General features: G+C 45.4%; 2 protein-coding genes across 2 annotated transcripts; one reads left to right on the top strand and one right to left on the bottom strand.

Annotated features, from left to right (window-relative positions):
- Positions 1 to 7,758: 7,758 nt before the first annotated feature.
- Positions 7,759 to 11,180, top strand: LOC123111265 (probable protein S-acyltransferase 4). Its single transcript, XM_044532025.1, has 5 exons — positions 7,759 to 8,355; positions 8,546 to 8,731; positions 8,957 to 9,271; positions 9,789 to 10,022; positions 10,421 to 11,180. Exons 1-5 carry the CDS (start codon positions 8,266 to 8,268, stop codon positions 11,003 to 11,005), a joined length of 1,410 nt encoding a protein of 469 aa, XP_044387960.1. The 5' UTR covers positions 7,759 to 8,265; the 3' UTR covers positions 11,006 to 11,180.
- Positions 11,181 to 11,342: 162 nt separating this feature from the next.
- On the bottom strand, positions 11,343 to 12,792 carry LOC123111266 (uncharacterized). The gene is made up of 2 exons (XM_044532026.1): positions 12,430 to 12,792; positions 11,343 to 11,733 (listed from the first exon to the last, which is right to left on the bottom strand). The coding sequence occupies exons 1-2, from the start codon at positions 12,628 to 12,630 to the stop codon at positions 11,620 to 11,622; spliced, it is 315 nt and encodes a 104-aa protein (XP_044387961.1). The 5' UTR covers positions 12,631 to 12,792; the 3' UTR covers positions 11,343 to 11,619.
- Between the last annotated feature and the right edge of the window lie 8,307 nt (positions 12,793 to 21,099).

Genomic DNA, 21,099 nt, shown 5'->3' with positions numbered 1-21,099 from the left:
CGCCACAAAGTGACTTTCCTTTGGTGCGGCTTGAAAACGTGCACACATCCCCACACTCAACATGATATCCGGTCTAGATGCACAAAGGTAAAGCAAGGAGCCAATCATGGAGTGATATACCTTTTGATCCACCGCTTTACCATTGGGATCGATGTCAAGTTGGCACTTGGTAGGCATTGGTGTAGACGCCGGCTTGACATCACTTAGCTTGAATCTTTTAAGCATGTCTTGAGTGTATTTGGCTTGGTTGATGAAGGTTCCTTCTCTTCTTTGTTTGATGTCAAAACCAAGGAAGAACTTCAACTCTCCCATCGAAGACATCTTAAACTTGGAGGTCATGAGAGCGGCAAATTCCTCATTGAAAGCTTTGTTAGGAGAACCAAAGATAATATCATCAACATATAGTTGGCATACAAACAACTCCCCGTTGACCTTCTTAGTAAAAAGAGTGGGATCGATTAGCCCTACTTCAAATCCACGATCCTGTAGCAACTCGGTAAGGTGGTCATACCACGCACGTGGGGCTTGTTTAAGGCCATAGAGTGCCTTATCGAGTTGATACACATGATCCGGGAAGTAGGGGTCCTCGAACCCGGGGGGTTGCTTGACATAAACCAACTCATTAATAGGACCATTAAGAAAAGCACTTTTCACATCCATTTGTTGCAACTTAAAGTTGTGATGAGAAGCATAGGCAATCAACAAACGTATGGATTCAAGACGAGCAACGGGAGCAAAGGTTTCACCGTAGTCGATACCCTCGACTTGGGAGTAGCCGTGTGCTACCAATCTTGCCTTGTTGCGAATGATGTTCCCATGAGCATCTTGCTTGTTCTTAAAGATCCACTTGGTTCCAATGACATTGTGGTTCCCCGATGGCCTTGGCACCAATCTCCATACTTTGTTGTACTCGAAGTTGTTGAGTTCTTCATGCATGGCATTGAGCCAATCCGAGTCTTCGAGCGCCTCATAGACCTTTTGGGGTTCAACACAAGAGACAAACGCGTGATGTTCACAATAGTTTGCTAATTGTCTACGAGTGCTTACCCCCTTTCTTAGGCTTCCAACTACATTTTCCATGAGATGGCCTCGAGTGGTGAGCTTGGAAGCAATCTTCGCGGCGCGACGCTCTAATTCCTCCTCGGATGTGGAGGGAGGAGGGTTGACTTGATCATCTTGAGCGCCGTCTTGAGCTTGTTCTTGATCTTGAGTTTGCTCTTGATCTCGAACTTGCTCGAGGGGGAGAACTTGACCTTGGGCATTATTTAGAGGTTCTCCACCATCTTGAGGTTGATCTTGCCCTTGGTCTTGTTCACAAGGTTGAGGGCCTTCACTTTGTTCTTCGGAAGCGTGTGGGTCTTGATGAGGTGATGGCTCTACTTGAGTAGAGCATTGTCCTTCTCCTTCGGCCACAAGGGGTTCCTCAATGGGTAGAATTTGACCAATACCCATTCTTCTTATGGCTTGGGGAGGAATTTCATCACCTACATCACAAGTACTACTTTGCTCCACTTGGGAGCCGTTATTTTCATCAAACTCCACGTTACACGTCTCCTCAATGAGTCCGGTGGACTTGTTGAGGACATGGTAAGCATGAGAGTTTGTAGCATAACCAACAAATATGCCCTCATGAGCTCTAGCCTCAAATTTAGACAAACGAACACCTTTCTTGAGAATGAAACACTTACAACCGAACACCCGGAAGTACTTGAGGTTGGGCTTGTTGCCGGTGAGTATCTCATAAGGAGTCTTGTTCAAGCCTTTGCGAAGATAGAGCCGATTGGATGCATGACATGCGGTGTTGATGGCTTCGGCCCAAAAGTTGTACAGAGACTTGAACTCCGCCATCATGGTCCTTGCCGCATCCATCAACGTCTGGTTCTTCCTCTCCGCAACACCATTTTGTTGAGGGGTATAAGGTGCCGCATATTGATGCTTGATCCCCTCATCACTAAGAAACTCATCCAAGGTGTAGTTCTTGAACTCGGTGCCGTTGTCACTTCTTATTGTCAAGATCTTTGCATCATGTTGGCGTTGAGCTTCATTTGCAAAGTCGATGACGGTTTGTTGAGTCTCACTCTTCCTCTTGAAGAAGTATACCCAAGTGTACCTTGAATAATCATCCACAATCACCAAGCAATACTTTCTTCCTCCAAGACTATCAAAAGATGGAGGCCCGAAGAGATCCATGTGAAGGAGCTCCAAGGGTCTCTTCGAGTAGATGATGGTTGAAGGAGGGTGAGCCTTTTCATGAACTTTTCCTTCGATACAAGCACTGCAAGCACGATCTTTGGCAAAACTAACATTTGTTAGTCCACGAACATGGTCCCCCTTGAGAAGACTTTGCAAAGATCTCATATTGACGTGGGCTAAACGGCGATGCCAAAGCCATCCCACGTCAACTTTAGCCATTAGGCATGTCACGGTCTTAGTGGGTCGCTCCGAAAAGTTAACCACATAGAGACCGTTCTCGACATGCCCAACAAAGGCTACTTTAAGAGTCTTGCTCCACAAGAGGGCCACGGTATCAATATCAAAGAATGTAGCAAAGCCCATGAGTGCAAGTTGACGAACGGAAAGTAAATTGAATGCAAGGGACTCAACAAGCATGACTTTCTCGATCGTTAGATCATGAGAAATGACAACCTTGCCGAGGCCCAATACCTTAGAATATGATGCATCACCCCACTCGACATTGGTGGGCATAGATGGAATCTCTTGCACGTCCACCACCAAGTCCTTGCTCCCGGTCATATGATTTGTTGCTCCACTATCGAGCAACCATGATCCCCCACCGGAAGCAAACACCTACACGAGATCAATGCTTGGTTTTAGGTACCCATTTAGTAATGGGTCGTTTGATGTTAGTAACAAGGGTCTTGGGAACCCAAATAGACTATTCAATGTACTCATAAGAAGAACCAACAAATCTAGCATAAACATGTCCATCACTAGCACGGCACAACACATATGAAGGGTTAAAGTCGCTGGCTTTGTTTGAGGAAATGCTTTTGCCCTTTTGGACATCAACTTCCTTCACTTTCTCCTTCTTCTTCTTAGAAGCACCCTCTCCCTCTTTCACGAACGTTTGTTTGAGAGGAGGAGGACGATTGGCCTTGTTGTTCTTCTTCTTCTTGCTCTTGTACTTGGGTGCAAACCCAATTCCTTCTTTGGCCACAACTTCCTTTTGATTGCTCAAAAGGTCGTTGAGGTTCTTCTCACCTTGAATGCAAGACACAAGGCCTTTCTCAAGTTGATCCTTTAACTTGGCATTTTCCTCCACAAGATGGACATGCTCACAACAAGGGTTAGTAGCACATGCATTATCAATTAATACCATATGAGGAAAGGTGGCCTTTTCCTTGATTAGCTTGACTTGGAGTTGAGCATGAGACTCTTTGAGACTAGCATGAGTACCCTTCAAGACCTTGTGGGCCTTGTCAAGTATCTCAAACTCCTCTTTGAGTCTAGCATGATCAACCCCAAGTTTAGCCTTCTCGGAGGTTAGCACACGAGACATAACAAGAGCATGATCAAGATCTTTCTTTAACTTAGCATGGTCATCATTGTGTGACTCCTCAAGAGTCAAATGATGCACACGCTCTTCCTCAAGAGCATTAGAGAGATCCGATATCTCATCGGCATAGTCACGACTATGACCTTCCATCTTGGAGATGGTTTCTTCGTGAGCCTCGATCATGTCATTGGCCTCACCAAGTTGTTCCAAGAGAGCAACAAAGTGCTTCTTGGACTTTCCCTTGAGCTTACTCATAAAAGACTCAAATTCATTCACTTCCTCATTAGACTCAACATGTCCATCAACGCAATTCTCCAAGGAGGGATTAGTAATGATGGTGGTTGTGATGTTGGGGGTTACCTTGTTTGAAGCTTTAGCCATGAGGCATCTAGCGGTGATGTTTTCGTTGGGTGATTCGAAGAGAGACACCCGGGGAGTAGCAATGGCAATGGACGCCATGGCCGTTGCTTCTTCATTTTCATCATCATCGTCATTCTCTTGGTATTCTTCTTGAACCACCAACCCACGAGTGGGAGTCTTCTTGGCGAAGTTGTTCTTGTTGGGGAAGGACTTGGCTTTGTCTTTCCGAATGAACTTGCCACCATTGTCTTCCCGCTTCTCGTAAGGACAATCCGCAACGAAATGGCTCACATTGCCACAGTTGAAGCAAGTTCTAACTCGTTGCTTGCCCTTGACGCCACTTGAGTTGTTCTTGTTGAAGTTGGGTCTTGAGCTCTTCTTGCTCCAAAATTGTCTTGAAGCAAGGGCCATGTGCTCATGGTAGTCAAACTTGGTGTCTTCGGGGTTGCTTTCCTCATCTTCCACTTCTTCCTCCTCTTCCATAGTAACCTTGGCCTTCAAAGCAAGGTTAGGCTTCTTTGCTCTTTGAGAACGGAGCACCGCATTGTCGGCGGTCTTGTCCAAAATGCTCATTGCAATGAACTCATCCAACACTTCACTTGAGGTCATGGTGTGGAAGTCCGGTCGTTGACGAATGACGGAGGACATGGCCTTGTTGTAAGGCATCATGGCCTTGAGGAACTTCCGCTTGATCCAATTGTCATCCGTGTCCTTGCTTCCATGATCTCGAAGTGCCACCGCGAGTTTGGTCACTCTTCGAAAGAGCTCACGAGGTTCTTCATCTTCTTTCATTGCAAACTCATCGGCTTCATCTTGCACCACTTCATAGTTGGAGCGTTGAATGCTAGCACTTCCACGATAGAGACCCTCGACACATTTCCATGCTTCTTTAGCCACGACATGGGGTCGAAGGTGAGGGAGATCTTCGGGAAGGATTGCATCTTGGATGATGAAGAGAGCACTCTCATTGAATTGATTGTCCACGGCTTCTCGAGGGGTGAAGTTGCTTGGGTCATGAGGATAAAAACCTTCTTCAATGACTCTCCAAAGGTTAGTGTTCACATGTTTCAAATGACGCTTAAAGCGATAGACCCAGTTATCAAAATCTTCATGTTTCTCATATTTAGGAGGTGGACCGGCATGATTCAAATGAGTGGAGGGGATTGGCCCTCCATAAACCGGGGGTTCCACATGGGCAAAGATGCCGGTGCCATTTCTACCACTAGTAGAAGGACTCTTTTCATTGTTAGCTTCCCCCTTGTCGGAGATAGCATCCGTCACCTTGTTAGTAGGATCACCCACTTTCATAAGCGCGGTAGATAGTTTAAGTCCCTCTAGAAAATCATTAAACATGCTTTTAACCTCGGCCATCATGGAGGTTTTCAATGTGTCTAAAGCCACATTGAATTCCTCGCGAGAGACTGAGGTTCCCCCTTCGGCCGAAGACGAGATGGGATTCACACCGGAGTGTTCCTCCGCACAATCGTTGGTGTCAACCATACTCTTCGGATGGCAAAGTCCTTAATAAAGAGACGAGGCTCTGATACCAATTGAAAGGATCGATATGGTTGACTAGAAGGGGGGGTGAATAGGCAACTAACAATTTTTAACCTTTTCTTTACCAAATTAAACTTTGCAACAAAATAGGTTGTCTAGATGTGCAACTAGGTGAGCAACCTATATGATGCAATAACAACTAGTACACAAGCAAGCAAGGGATGTAACAACAAGTAAGCTTGCAAGAGTAAAGGCGCGAGATAACCAAGAGTGGAGCCGGTGGAGACGAGGATGTGTTACCGGAGTTCCTTCCTTTTAAAGGGAAGTACGTCTCCGTTAGAGCGGTGTGGAGGCACAATGCTCCCCAAGAAGCCACTAGGGCCACCGTATTCTCCTCACGCCCTCACACAATGCGAGATGCCGTGATTCCACTATTGGTGCCCTTGAAGGCGGCGACCGAACCTTTACAAGCAAGGTTGGGGCTATCTCCACAACAATCGGAGGCTCCCAACAACAACAACAACACCACGAAGCTTCACCACAATGGAGTATGGCTTCGAGGTGACCTCAACCGTCTAGGGTGCTCAACACCCAAGAGTAACAAGATCCGCAAGGGATAAGTGGGGGAATCAAATTTCTCTTGGTGGAAGTGTAGATCTGGGCCTTCTCAACCAATCCCGAGCAAATCAACAAGTTTGATTGGCTAGGGAGAGAGATCGGGCGAAAATGGAGCTTTGAGCAACAATGGAGCTTTGGGGGAAAGAGGTGGGTCAACTAGGAGGAAGAAGACCCCTTTATATAGTGGGGAAACACATCCAACCGTTACCCCACTGAGCAGCCCCGCAGAGAGCGGTACTACCGCTGGGGCAGGGCGGTACTACCGCTGAGAGCGGTACTACCGCTCCCTGCCCAACGGTACTACCGCGCGGAAGGGGGAAGCCAGGCCACTGGCCCTAGAGCGGTACTACCGCGGGAGTAGGAGCGGTACTACCGCTCGGAGCGGTACTACCGCTTCTACTACCGCTTGTAGTGCCGCAAAACCCGACACGAGAAACCACCGTCTCGAATCAAGGCGGTAGTAGGCGCGGTACTACTGCGGTACTACGGCCGAACCCTCGAGCTGTACTACCGCTCGGTGGAGCGGTACTACCGCTGGGGGGCTTCGGCGGTACTACCGCTGTAGATCGCGGTACTACCGCTGGCACAGGGCGAAGCAGATAACGGAAGAGAAGTGCAGCTCCAATGATGCGAAGGGAAGACGACGGGTGTGATAGGGATGTGTACGTGTTGATTCCACCCTAGTCTTACCAAAGCGGATCCCCTTTTAATAATACGGTGACTCCTACGAAACTAGTCCACCAACAACGAAGCGCCGGAGTTACACCGTCTTGAATAAAACACCGAGGGGAGGAAATCGTCTCGTGCCAATGGATGATTCTCTGAAAGAACTTAACGCACACGATTAGCCCGCAAAAGCATTGTCATCAATCACCAAAACCACTGGGGAATAAATACGCCCTATACGCCCTTACAGAGGCGCACGCCACAATATTGATGGAACGTGGTCGGAATGGAGCCCCAACCCACTCCCACATGTCATGTTGACCAACGGTCAAACTTGATAGGTGGTATGGTTCGACCAGGCGGGGAATCTTGTCCGGTCTAGGCTCGTGAAATTCAAATGTGTTGCGCAGGAATTCGGCTCGCGGAGGCCGCCAATGCGGAAAGCTCTCTTGCATCGACTAGTCATCTTTATCAACAAATCAAGACCAGAGTAGTTCGTCCAACTTCGGCAGCAGGCCGACCGTTGGAGCTCGGCGACAAGCATTCACTTTTAGGGGAGGAAGACTCTGGAAGCCTTGCCATTCAATACAAGGCGGAACCATGGAGGACTCCCCTCTACGAACGTAGCCGACTCGGTTCTTGTAACCATAGGGGCTCTGGTATCTTATATAAGCCGGGGTCGAGCTAGCTGATAGACAAATCAGAATCTCTAGGTAATACCTTATACTTTGTACACCCCAACCGCAATATAGGAGGGCCTGACCCTGAGTAAATATTGTCTCGTGTTTCCCCTCTAATCTTCTCACCTCGTGGAGACACCATACCATCAGAATCCACTCTGACGAATGGTGCATTTTCCACCCGCGAAGGGAAATTTTCAGTTTCCCCGGTGATGCAATCGAACAACTTCTATTTGATGGAACTTCCGGTTCCTAAGTTTTTTTATCCTTCGGTTTTTAGAATTCCACAAATCCAATAAAAATTCTCCAAAAAGGAGGAAATGGAAAGAAACTACTAGTACTAAAAACGTAAACAATTGACTACGTTTGTGCTTATTTCACAGCAACGCTGCTTATATTTCACAAAGATGTCCATACGCGTCCATAATGTTTCTAGAATCCGATATGCGGGCCCCACGGATTGGCTTAATATGTGTAGGCTGTGTGATGCTGAACAATAATCCTCAGGCATATACTACCGTTCATCCCAGCCGTTGCGTGGCTTGGCAGACCATAATTTCACGAAGTGCGTGGGAAAAGGAAAAAAAGACAAGTGTACACATCAAGGCCGATTGGGATCGCCGCCCTGTCCTTTGTCTGCGCCTAACCAACCGGACGAGCAAACAAACAAACTTCTCCCTCGCTTTCCTCTACGCTCCAAAGTCCAAACTCTGTCCTGCCTGCAACCACGTCTTAAACAAGAGCAAAGTACACCAGCGTAGCAGCGGTGTGCGACCATCCCAACGACGGCGGCCTCAATGTCATCGCCATCGTCCCCACCGCCGCCGCCTCGCTCGGCAGCATCGCCCGTCCCCTCGACTAGAGCCAGGCACACACAGAAAAATTCCAATCTTCCCCGTGCTTGAAGGCTGAAGCAGCAGCAAGAGGATGGGCAAGATGATGGTGCCGTCGGAGGCCGAGCCGTCGTCGTCGCCGCCGCAGCCCAAGCGGCTCTACCAGAGCTGGAAAGGAAACAACGTACGTACATGTTTGCTCAACTCCCCTCTTCGCCTTCTTCCCCGTGCCCTGGTCAGAGAGCTTTGGCGCGCCATGGCAGCCGTACAGCTAAATCAGGGATTCATGAAAGCTGCAGGTTTCGTCCCCCAGGTTTTTCACCTGTGAGGGAGCAGAGTGTACTCACCACAGATCAATCTTCGCTTCTCTGCAGGTATTCCTGTGCGGAGGACGGCTTATACTCGGGCCGGACGCAGCCTCCCTGCTGCTGTCATCGTTCCTCGTCGCCGGCCCGGCCATCGTCTTCTGCTACCAGATGCAGTCCAAGTTCTTCCGCTCCAACGGGCAACCACACATGCACCGAGCTGCGCTACTGATTGTTATCATCACAACACTAGTGGTTAGTCTTCATCTTGTTGTCTGCATACCTTCGGTGTCACCTTCTTCATCAGCTCTACCATCATAACCACAATAATCACAATGGCTGGAGTCAACAACTATTCCAGCCTTCAGACCTGAGGCTGAAACCAACAGGGCACGGGTTTCAAACTTACGATTCCAGTTGCCAGTATACATACCAGATGCAACGCTGAACAACCCTTGTGATGTTTGCCAAAAAATGCAGGACCTGTTCTTCCTGTTCATGACATCGGCCAGGGACCCAGGAATAGTGCCACGAAACACAAGAGCCCCGCCGCCTGAAGCTGATGAACGGAACCTCCCCGCCACACCCTCGATGGAGTGGAGCGTCGGGGGCACCCCACGGATGAGGTTTCGCCGTACCAAGGATGTCAACGTGAATGGCTTCACAGTGAAGCTCAAGTTTTGCGAGACCTGCCTCAGGTACCGCCCGCCACGATCCTCGCACTGCTCCATCTGCAACAACTGCGTCCAGAAGTTTGATCACCACTGCCCATGGGTTGGCCAGTGCATTGGACTCGTAAGTACACACGGTTATTGCTTCTTCCCTACCATTAGCCATATAGAATATCATTATGATAAGGATCTAGCAGAGCAAAAAAAAAAACTAACCTTTCTTGATTGAACTTTATCTTCCATAAGGGCCGGGAAGAGAGAATGCCAAACATTCTTTCGTAAAAGTCCAGACCTAGCCTAACTCCCCTTAAACACCTCTTGGTTTTCTTTCAGTGCAAAGTTAAGGTATATCTAAAGCTATGCAGTTTACAAAAAGACATTTACACTTGGGCTTAGAGTTGTAACAGTACTACAAAACCTTTCTTAACCAATTAAGTTGAATGAGAACATACAGCTAGTGGCAGCATGTCGTTAGTGTGTTCCATTATCTGACTAGATTTGCAGGTAAGGTTACCGAACAATCAAACAGATTTGTGAACTAAGTCCTGAACTATACCTAACCTATATCCCACTAGTTGACTTTTGAGCCTCAATAGCAGTTGGCCCATCATAATCACAACGTGTTTTTATTTGCCTTGCAGAGGAACTACCGCTACTTCTTTCTGTTCATCGCCACATCGACATTCCTTTGCATATCCGTCTTAATCTTTTCATGGTTGAATGTACACGGCGAAATGCAAGACAACGGAGGCTCTATCTGGAAGGCCTTGCGCAAGGAAGTCTACTCTTTTGTGCTAATCATCTATACTTCAATTGTTGTATGGTTCGTTGGTGGCCTAACAGCATTGCATCTCTATCTGATCAGTACTAATCAGGTAACATTTACTTCCTTTTGCTGCAATTTTAGATAACTTTAGTTTCTAGTCCTTTTAACTGTAACTGAAGTAATGCACTTGAGTACACTATACAATACTCATAGGCCTAATCTCTTGAACTAGCTGCCCCATATACTATGACGGAGGGACAGGAAAATGTGAGTTTCCTGCCTTGGTCGATTAAATAGAAACAGCATGAAAATGTGAGTTTCCTGCCCTGGTGAAAAAGTGGGGCAGAGCTGTATTGAAAATGTTAACTAAAGACCAACCATATAAGGACGTGAGTGTATTGTTTGTGATGTCTAGTGGTATAGGAGTTAATTGCAATGCATATTATTGCTATATTTTATGTTAACACCCTTGCATAATTTTACTGATATCAACTACAAATTCTGCAGACAACATACGAAAACTTCAGATACAATTATGACAAGAAGGATAACCCTTACCGAAAGAGCATTACAAAAAACTTTGCCGAAGTGTTCTTCACCAAGATCCCTCCTCCATTGAACGACTTTCGTTCACATGTAGGTGAGGGTGCACTAGAAGCTGGGTTCTACACTCCATATATTGGGTTGGATGTGACCAGCACAAGGGAAAAGATTGATACAGATATGCGAGAGAAGGAAGTACTCGTAGGGGGCATACAGATTCCAACAGTATTGCAGAATATAGACTATGGTTCCTTTGAAGATGGTCTGTATGACAAGAACAGGAACAATGGCAACAAAACAGTGGCTTTTGCTCCAGCTTGGGCACAAAAAGGAAGCGAAGATGCTGGAACATCTGCAGCAGCTACCACAGCATGTAAGGAAGAAACAAGTGAGGACGATGCTAAGGAAATTAGTGATTCAAATACAAGTTCTGCACGGACATCTACAGAAGCTAACACAGTATCTGAGGAAGAAATAGTTCAGGACGATGCTAAAGAAACTAACACTCCAGATAGAAGTTCCGCCCAGTCCTTGAAAGATATGAGCTGATAAGTACTGCTCATATATGTTTGGGAATTTGTCTATAGATATGGCCACTGTGAGTTGGCATCATTCTTTACAATATATAGAAAAGGCAAGTGCAGGACTATTGAATTACATCAGAAAATGATTTAAGGAGTGTAATGAACCTAAGTATTATCAACATTGTTTGTACATTGTTACATTAGACGTTCCTAACTCTAGGGCATGTTGACCTTGCATGGGAAGTTGACATAGCAAGAAAGAGTTTGAATAGTTCTACTGATGAATTCATTCCTGACTTAGTAATGAAGCAGGTCAGATGATATAACCAAATACTACTTCACAAATAAATAACAAAAATATATAATTTAAGGGTAAGCATAAAGGAGCAACCTACCATAAAACAATTCAGATTTGTGCAAATTACAACACGGACATGATGGATGCACATAACTTAACTTCAAGAGGAATGCAGACGCCATGGAACAAGGTAGTACAAAGCATCAACAGAATAAATGCTACTGCTCATTATTGGGAGAGTACAGCTGCTTACAGCGAGCACGCTAAACTGTCCAAAACAACTGAAATTTTGTAACTCAGGCAAAGTTGCCCAAAAGCAGTACCACGGGCCCCCCAAGCTCTCAAGACTGGTAGACATCTGGAAGCTGAAGGCCTACACTGGCAGCAGATTTGTTCAATATCTTCTTCATTTCATCAGATCGATCCACGGCTATATTGTACGAGAATAGCAGTTCCTGGACAATCAAGCATATTTTGCAGTTAGTGGAATACACAGTGCATGAAAAGCCGAGGGTACTATGCCCACTACTACAAGGATGTGATAATGTGAATGACTTGTTCAATCTAAAATAGGCCGTGTTATGGAAATCAGCAATAAAGCGAGTGCATTCTGGTACTATATAGTACTCCCTCCGTTCCTAAATGTAAGTCTTTGTAGAGATTCTACTATGGACCACATACGGATGTATATAGATGCATTTTAGAGTGTAGATTCACCCATTTTGCTCCGTACGTGGTTTATAGTGAAATCTCTCCAAAGACTTATATTTAGGAATAGAGGGAGTATCATTTATTTATAACGCAAATTCTATTAGTTAGATATATCACCATTCAAACTAGACTGCCAAAGCAACATCTCTCTACAATGGTGATCTAGCGAGGTTGAATCATATGGAATCTATGAATTAGATAAGCTCCGTTGTCTATTCTAAATTTCTAATACACTTCAGACGCTATTTCTTTTCGTTGCATTCAACCTTTAACATCCAATGGATGGACAAAACAATTAGCACATATTAAAAGTATAGAGAGACAGGTCGCTCAGCATTTTAGAGCTCTCACGAACCACCGTCTTCTTTAGCATTTCATCGAGCACAAGTAAGCACACCTTTCTAACCGGAAGTACCAACAGAAAAAAAAAATGGTCCTACCTTCTGGTGTTGGATGCTGGTGAGATGGTACGCGTAGTCCCCGGCGAGCCGCAGCCTCGCTCTGGCGTCGGCCTCCGTGCCGGCCGGGCTGCGGAACTCGGCGGCCACGAACTCGCGGAAGTGCTTCTTATCGGCGCCCCCGCCGACGTGCTTCTGCACTGCCTTCATGACCCTCCGGTACACGGCTGCGGTGCCCGCCATCGGTTCGTCTCGCTCAAAGCTGGCACGACGCGGCGGCGGCGACTGCGATGCGGGACGGCTGCGGGCCTGCGGCGGCGACGATCTGCTGCCCCGCGCTCTCCCTGATTCCTGTTCGGCTAGGCGGCCGTTTGATCAGAGCATTTGCGGCCCAGATCGAACGAGGAAATGGCCCATGGCGTTTTGTCGAAACACCCTCGTAGTTGCTCTCAAAGTCTCAATAATCATTTGGACCCAAGCCTACTTCGGTCGATTTGAGTTTTTTTTTCGAAACGGCCACAAAAGATTTGTCTAGCTCTATGGAGGCCTTAATTTAAAAACTTCAAAATGTAAACCTTTTAGTTTAAAAAATCCTGAAAAAACACATATACCTAAATACATAATGTACATGAGTGCAAATTTTCAGGTTGAAAAACGTTAAAATAAGAGCTCCACAAAAGAGACAAATATGAGGTTTTTAAGTATATGTACTGTTCATTTTCAAAGTCCATGATTTTTTCGGTGCAGTCCGCAGTTAAAGATATTTCATCTTGAAAATTTTCACACATACACATTACATCCTTGCATACATGTGTATTTCTTTTCAGAAATTTTTGAAACTGAAAATTTATAAATTTCAAAATAAAAGCCTTCATGGAGCTCGGTCTCCAAAATGGCCTACTCTTGTCTATACCAATATAAAAAGAGTCAAAGGGGTCAATCCAATTAATCGCGACCATCAAACCAGGTCAATCCAACGAACCAGACTACTCCGATGTCTAAGTGCTCAACATATTTAGCGTGGCGAACCAACCTATGGTTGGATGGTTAGGAGGACAATGGAATTCCCGGTCCACCAGTGTTCAGGTCCTGATGCTCGCATTTATACTGGATTTTTTCAGGATTCCCGGCGATGCGCATTCAGTGGGAGGAGACGTTCTGCTATGCCAGCTCAGTCTCTCGGAGGTGCTCATAGGGGTAGCATGTGCATATGTGTGTCTTCATAAGGGTGAGTGTATGCGCATATATATAAGTGCTTGCGTCTATATTGTGTTAAAAAACATATTTAATATCGGTAATTGCCTTTGGCTCCTAGGTGCATATGCACCCATTGTCGAAATCCAAATTCCGAGAAGTTAAAAAATTCGAAACAAAAATCCCGCGTGTATATCCGGACATTTTATGTGCGTTCACAAGGTTTCAGTGAAAAACGACGTTTTTTGTGGCTTGTGTAAAAAAGATAAAGAAATGCCTCGTGAATAGTTAGAATGAAGCATCAGAAATTGTCTTTTTTACACAAGCCACAAAAAACGTCGTTTTTCACCGAAACCTTGTGAACGCACATTAAATGTCCGGATATACACGCGGGATTTTTGTTTCGAATTTTTCAACTTCTAGGAATTTGGATTTCGACAATGGGTGCATATGCACCTAGGAGCCAAAACGCCACTCCCATTTAATATGCAATTGATATCATATCAAATACCACTATGGACGCTAGTCACATTTAATGTGTAAATAATATACTGCCGAATATTACGTGCACATAATATATGCCTAATATCAACTATCCTACATACTCCCTCCATTTCAAATTATAGTGCAACCGTGTTTCCTGAGGTTCAATTTTGATATAAATTTAACCAACAAGACCGACTATGACAGGAGCAAAAGTTATACCAAATATATCTACATGTAATTTATATACTGCCAAATATCAACGTGCATTGCACATACACATCTATTAGTAAAGAAGAAGGGTGAAAGAAGTTTTTTAAGGCAAGGTCATTACTCCTCAATAAATAAGATAAAAGCCTACTCTCACGGCATAATAGAACCAGGGTGCTTTGCACCGGCAGTCACCCACAACCCAGCTTCAGCCCTAACATGTGTAAAAACAATGAAAGATAGTGTAGACTTGTTGCGAAAAATCCGCACGTTCCTCTCCATCTATAGTGCCCACGCCACAAGGTAGTGTGGTGGCAATAACTTTCCTCATGTGACCTTGGATGAGCACCATGACATTCCACCAAGCATGCACCAAAAGATATATCAACCACAATGGTCAAGACGCATCTCTGAGGGGCCAAGCCACCCCTTCACGGCCTCCCACACCCGTAAGGAGTATCTACACTTCGAGAGAAGTTGTGCCGCGGACTCCGGCTCCCTACGGCACAACTGGCAAAGGCCACAGCTAGGCAAAAAGTACACACATATGGATATACTCCCGCCGTTCATAAATACATACAACATATGGACTCAAATAAATGAACAAATACACTAAAACATGTTTATATGCATATAATTCAAAAAAATAACATCTTATATTTATGAATGGAGGGAGTATTTTTTTTAAAAATAGACATTTTAGTTAGTTTTTATACAATCTTTTTCAAACATAATTCTTTCTTAAAAATACCCAAAAGCCGTTAAAAAAATACCCAAAGGACATCTTACGACTGAAGTTTATCCTGGAAAACATACAATGAAAAAACCAGGAACTCCGAAGGTGGGACTTGAACTTAGGTTGGCGACATCCCCATTGGGTATTGTCTACCAGTTGGCCTCTGCTCAGTTATCAGGAAAACATACAATGAAAAGATAACAAAACACAAAATGACTTGAAAAAGTAAAATTACATTAAAAACCCATATTGATCTTCTCCTTCCTTCAATTGTACCACCAAGGAGGGAAAGAGACACATGCATACCACTAGTAGAAAAGGGGGCAATGGTCCAGGCCGGTCCAGCCCATTAGTCCCGGTTCAATCCAGAACCGGGACCAATGGGGGCATTGGACCCGGTTCGTGAGCCCCGGGGGCCGGACGGGCCACGTGGGCCATTGGACCCGGTTCGTCTGGACTTTTTGGTCCCGGTTGCTGGGACGAACCGGGACCAATGGGCCTCACTCCTGGCCCACCATCATTGGTTCCGGTTGGTGGCACGAACCGGGACCAAAGGCAACCCTTTAGTCCCGGTTCATGCGACCAACCGGGTCCAATAGTGATGCCTATATATACCCCCTCGCGCAAGAGCAGAGCACACTGCTCTGTTTTTTCTGGCCGAGGGGGAGAGGGCTTGGTGGTGCTCTAGCTCACCTCCTATGCACACAAGGTGTTCGATGGAATGCCCGAGCCACACTACTTAAGGTTTCTCCTCTCCAAGCTCGACCGCCAAGCTCCATTTTCCTCAATATTTGTCTAGGTTTAGCGGTCCGTCACGCCCCATCCCCGTCTTCACCGTCGTCGATCACCCGCGCCGATCTCATCGCCGGCACCACCGTGGTGAGCCTCTTGTTCTTATCTTCTTTCTGGAAGGAAAAATATTCTTACTTGTATGTTTAGATAGATACTTGTATTATTTTCTTACTTTTATTATTGCATCTTATATAGTGCGATGGTTTTGGTATCCGCCCCCGTAGGCACTCGTCCTGTCTATGATTCGGATGTGGTATATATTATCTTTTCATAACTATTGGTTCATTTATTGTTTATGACAATTATGCCGACCAACGTGACATAGATTTTATTTATCTAGGAGGTTGTTGAACCGGAAATTCCAACCGACCCTATTGTCGAGAGGTTAAATTTAGTTGAAGAAGAAAACAATTTCTTGAAGGAAAAAATTAGAAAAATTGAGAAGGAGAAGATGATATTGGAGTTGCATGTTGCGGATGTCGTCGATGATCACAAGATCAAGATGGATGCAATGCGCTTGAAGATTAGAAAGATTAGAAAATATGCCATTCATACCGAGGCTTGGTATCATTATGCCGTTGGATCAGTTGTTACATTGGTTGCGATTATGATCGCATTTGTTTTCGCATTGAAATGTTTTACATAGTTTCAGTGTATGGTTTAATTAATTTAGATGCTCTGCAGAGCTTTATGTTGTTAGATGAGAACTATGTATGTACTTTGGTTTTAATGTGATGATGAACTTCTATTAATTTGGTCACTTCATTATATAATGCACGCAGATGAACCGGCAATGGATGTACGGTTCAAGACACACCTCCGAGTACATTAAGGGCGTGCATGATTTTCTCGAAGTGGCTGAGGCAAACAAGCAGAATGGTTTTATGTGTTGTCCATGCCCTGTATGTGGGAATACGAAGTCTTACTCTGACCGGAAAATCCTCCACACCCACCTGCTTTACAAGGGTTTCATGCCACACTATAATGTTTGGACGAGGCACGGAGAAATAGGGGTTATGATGGAAGACGGCGAAGAAGAAGAGTACGATGACAACTATGTGCCCCCTGAATACGGTGATGCTCCTGAAGATCAAGAGGAACCAGACGATGTGCACGATGATGCTGCAACGGGCGAAGCTGCTGAAGATCAAGAGGAACCAGACGATGTGCCCGATGATGATGATCTCCGCCGGGTCATTGTCGATGCAAGGACGCAATGCGAAAGTCAAAAGGAGAAGCTGAAGTTCGATCGCATGCTAGAGGACCACAAAAAAGGGTTGTACCCCAATTGCGAAGATGGCAACACAAAGCTCGGTACCGTACTGGAATTGCTGCAGTGGAAGGCAGAGAATGCTGTGCCTGACAAAGGATTTGAGAAGCTACTGAAAATATTGAAGAAGAAGCTTCCAAAGGATAACGAATTGCCCGACAGTACATACGCAGCAAAGAAGGTCATATGCCCTCTAGGATTGGAGGTGCAGAAGATACATGCATGCCCTAATGACTACATCCTCTACCACAGTGCGTACAAGGATCTGAACGCATGCCCGGTATGCGGTGCATTACGGTATAAGATCAGACGAGATGACCCTGGTGATGTTGACAGCGAGCCCCCCAGGAAGAGGGTTCTTGCGAAGGTGATGTGGTATGCTCCTATGATACCACGGTTGAAACGTCTGTTCAGAAACGGAGAGCATGCCAAGTTGATGCGATGGCACAGTGAGGACCGTAAGAAAGACGGGAAGTTGAGAGCACCCGCTGACGGGTCGCAGTGGAGAAAAATCGAGAGAAAGTACTGGGATGAGTTTGCAAGTGAGCCAAGGAACGTATGGTTTGCTTTAAGCGCGGATGGCATTAATCCTTTCGGGGAGCAGAGCAGCAATCACAGCACCTGGCCCGTGACTCTATGTATGTATAACCTTCCTCCTTGGATGTGCATGAAGCGGAAGTTCATTATGATGCCAGTTCTCATCCAAGGCCCTAAGCAACCCGGCAATGACATTGATGTGTACCTAAGGCCATTAGTTGAAGAACTTTTACAGCTGTGGAATGGAAACGGTGTACGTACGTGGGATGAGCACAAACAGGAGGAATTTAACCTAAAGGCGTTGCTGTTCGTGACCATCAACGATTGGCCCGCTCTCAGTAACCTTTCAGGACAGACAAACAAGGGATACCACGCATGCACGCACTGTTTACTTGACACCGATAGTATATACCTGGCAAGCTACAGGAAGAATGTGTACCTGGTCCATCGTCGATTTCTTCCGACCAACCATCAATGTCGAAAGAAAGGCAAGCATTTCAAAGGCGAGGCAGATCACCGGAAGAAGCCCGCCATGCATACCGGTGATCACGTACTTGCTATGGTCAATGATTTACACGTAATATTTGGAAAGGGTCCCGGCGGACGAGCTGTTCCGAGTGACGCTGGGGGACACGCACCCATGTGGAAGAAGAAATCTATATTTTGGGACCTACCCTACTGGAAAGACCTAGAGGTCCGCTCTTCGATCGACGTGATGCACGTGACGAAGAACCTTTGCGTGAACCTGCTAGGCTTCTTGGGCGTGTATGGGAAGACAAAAGATACAGCAGAGGCACGGGAGGACCTGCAACGTTTGCACGAAAAAGACGGCATGCCTCCAAAGCAGTATGAAGGTCCTGCCAGCTATGCTCTTACCAAAGAAGAGAAGGAAATTTTCTTTGAATGCCTGCTTAGTATGAAGGTCCCGACTGGCTTCTCGTCGAATATAAAAGGAATAATAAATATGGCAGAGAAAAAGTTTCAGAACCTAAAGTCTCATGACTGCCACGTGATTATGACGCAACTGCTTCCGGTTGCATTGAGGGGGCTTCTACCGGAAAATGTCCGATTAGCCATTGTGAAGCTATGTGCATTCCTCAATGCAATCTCTCAGAAGGTGATCGATCCAGAAATCATACCAAGGCTAAGGAGTGATGTGGTGCAATGTCTTGTCAGTTTTGAGCTGGTGTTCCCACCATCCTTCTTCAATATCATGACGCACGTCCTAGTTCATCTAGTTGACGAGATTGTCATTCTGGGCCCCGTATTTCTACACAATATGTACCCCTTTGAGAGGTTCATGGGAGTCCTAAAGAAATATGTCCGTAACCGTGCTAGGCCAGAAGGAAGCATCTCCATGGGCCATCAAACAGAGGATATCATCGGGTTTTGTGTTGACTTCATTCCTGGCCTTAAGAAGATAGGTCTCCCTAAATCGCGGTATGAGGGGAGACTGACTGGAAAAGGCACACTTGGAAGGGACTCAATAATATGCAGGGACGAATATTCTTGGTCTCAAGCACACTACACAGTTCAACAGAACTCTACCTTGGTGACCCCGTATGTCGATGAACACAAGAACAGTCTGCGCTCCAAACACCCGGAGCAGTGCGACGACTGGATTACATGTGAACACATCAGGACTTTCAGCAGTTGGTTGGAAGCACGTATCAGAGGTGACAACACTGTTTGTGATGAGCTGTACTTGTTATCCAGGGGACCATCTTCGACTGTTACGATTTGGAAAGGATACGAGATAAATGGGAATACATTTTACACGATTGACCAAGATCAAAAGAGCACCAACCGAAACAGCGGTGTCCGCTTTGATGCAACAACCGAGAGGGGAAAGGACACATATTATGGTTACATAGTGGACATATGGGAACTTGACTACGGACATGATTTTAAGGTCCCTTTGTTTAAGTGCAAATGGGTCAATCTGTCAGGAGGCGGGGTACATGTAGACCCACAGTACGGAATGACAACAGTAGATCTGAAAAATCTTGAGTACACTGACGAACCGTTCGTCCTAGCCAATGATGTGGCACAGGTTATCTATGTGAAGGATATGTCTATCAGACCGAGAAAGAGAAAAGATAAGGAAGCGAATACATCATACGATGAGCCAAAGTGCCACATAGTTCTTTCAGGAAAAAGAGACATCGTGGGAGTGGAGGACAAGACAGACATGTTTGAAGATTATGAAAAGTTTCATGGAATTCCTCCCTTTAAAGTCAAGGCTGACCCCAGCATCCTGATAAACGATGAAGATTATCCATGGTTACGGCGCAATAAGCAAATGACACAAGCGAAGAAAAAGTGAAGACTTTCTCCCGCAACTATTATGATGATACCATGCCAACTTTGTAACTGACGAGTATGATACCATTGTCTGTTTTGTACATGCACATGCTATGTGTGGGTCAATTTATGATACCATGCCAACTTTCAACTTTTTCAGAGTTCATTGAAATGCTTTAATGTCTTATGGTTCGGCCCTCGTAATAATTAAAAATAGCAACAATAAGTATTTTGTTGTAAGTAGAAACAAAATAAAATAAATAAAGCAAGAAAGAAAACAAAAAAACAAAAAAGTGTTTTCAAATTTGAAAAGTAATGGCACTAACAAAAAGTTTATAATTTTCCTAAAACTAAAAGCAAAAAGAATTAAAAAATAAAGCAAAAAACAAAAGAAAATAAATAATACAGAAAACAAAACAAAAAAACAACAATAAGTATTTTGTTGTAAGTAGAAACAAAATAAAATAAATAAAGCAAGAAAGAAAACAAAAAAAGTGTTTTCAAATTTGAAAAGTAATGGCACTAACAGAAAGTTTATAATTTTCCTAAAACTAAAAGCAAAAAAGAATTAAAAAATAAAGCAAAAAACAAAAGAAAATAAATAATGCAGAAAACAAAACAAAGAACTAGAAAAAAATAAAAATAGCAACAATAAGTAAAGAAAACAAAAAAATGCCCCCTTCTGGGCCCCCACGGCCTGAATACGACTTGGATCCCCACTTTGGGCCAGGATTCAGGCCCGCAATAGGCCTAGAAGGCCCATCAGACAAAGCAGTAGCAAGTAGGCCCATAAGCCTGCAGTGGAGAGGAGCTCAAGAGGGGTGCGGCAGTGGGGCTTATAAACCACTGCGCGCCCCTCTCAACTAGCGAGGTGGGACTAAACTTTGGCCCCGATGCGGGCAGCACAGGGGCCTTTGGTACCGGTTGGTGGCACCAACCGGAACTAAAGGGGGGGCATTGGTCCCGGTTGGAGCCACCAATCGAGACCAAAGGCCGCAGCTTCCCGCCCTTTGGGCTGCCGAAAAGAGGCCTTTGGTCCCGGTTGGTGGCACCAAGCGGGACTAAAGGGGGCATTAGTCCTGGTTGGAGCCACCAACCGGGACCAATGCTCCTTGTATATAAGTAGCACTTCGCGGTTTTGCAGAGTTCATCGCCACCAGTTGCCCCCCGACGACGCCGAGCACAT

Source organism: Triticum aestivum, chromosome 5B (genome assembly GCF_018294505.1).
Source record: "Triticum aestivum cultivar Chinese Spring chromosome 5B, IWGSC CS RefSeq v2.1, whole genome shotgun sequence".
Classification (NCBI taxonomy): Eukaryota; Viridiplantae; Streptophyta; class Magnoliopsida; order Poales; family Poaceae; genus Triticum; species Triticum aestivum.
Note: the sequence above shows the minus strand (reverse complement) of the source record. Positions and strands in the feature narration are given on the sequence as shown.

What these genes read in the sequence shown, in the direction of transcription:
- LOC123111265 (XM_044532025.1), top strand. Translation starts at nt 8,266, where the DNA reads ATGGGCAAGATGATGGTGCCGTCGGAGGCCGAGCCGTCGTCGTCGCCG. An exon ending in TTATCATCACAACACTAGTG is followed by an intron (nt 8,732 to 8,956) that starts GTTAGTCTTCAT and finishes CAAAAAATGCAG; the next exon opens with GACCTGTTCTTCCTGTTCAT. An exon ending in ATCTGATCAGTACTAATCAG is followed by an intron (nt 10,023 to 10,420) that starts GTAACATTTACT and finishes CAAATTCTGCAG; the next exon opens with ACAACATACGAAAACTTCAG.
- LOC123111266 (XM_044532026.1), bottom strand. Translation starts at nt 12,630, where the DNA reads ATGGCGGGCACCGCAGCCGTGTACCGGAGGGTCATGAAGGCAGTGCAG. An exon ending in CCAGCATCCAACACCAGAAG is followed by an intron (nt 11,734 to 12,429) that starts GTAGGACCATTT and finishes TTGATTGTCCAG; the next exon opens with GAACTGCTATTCTCGTACAA.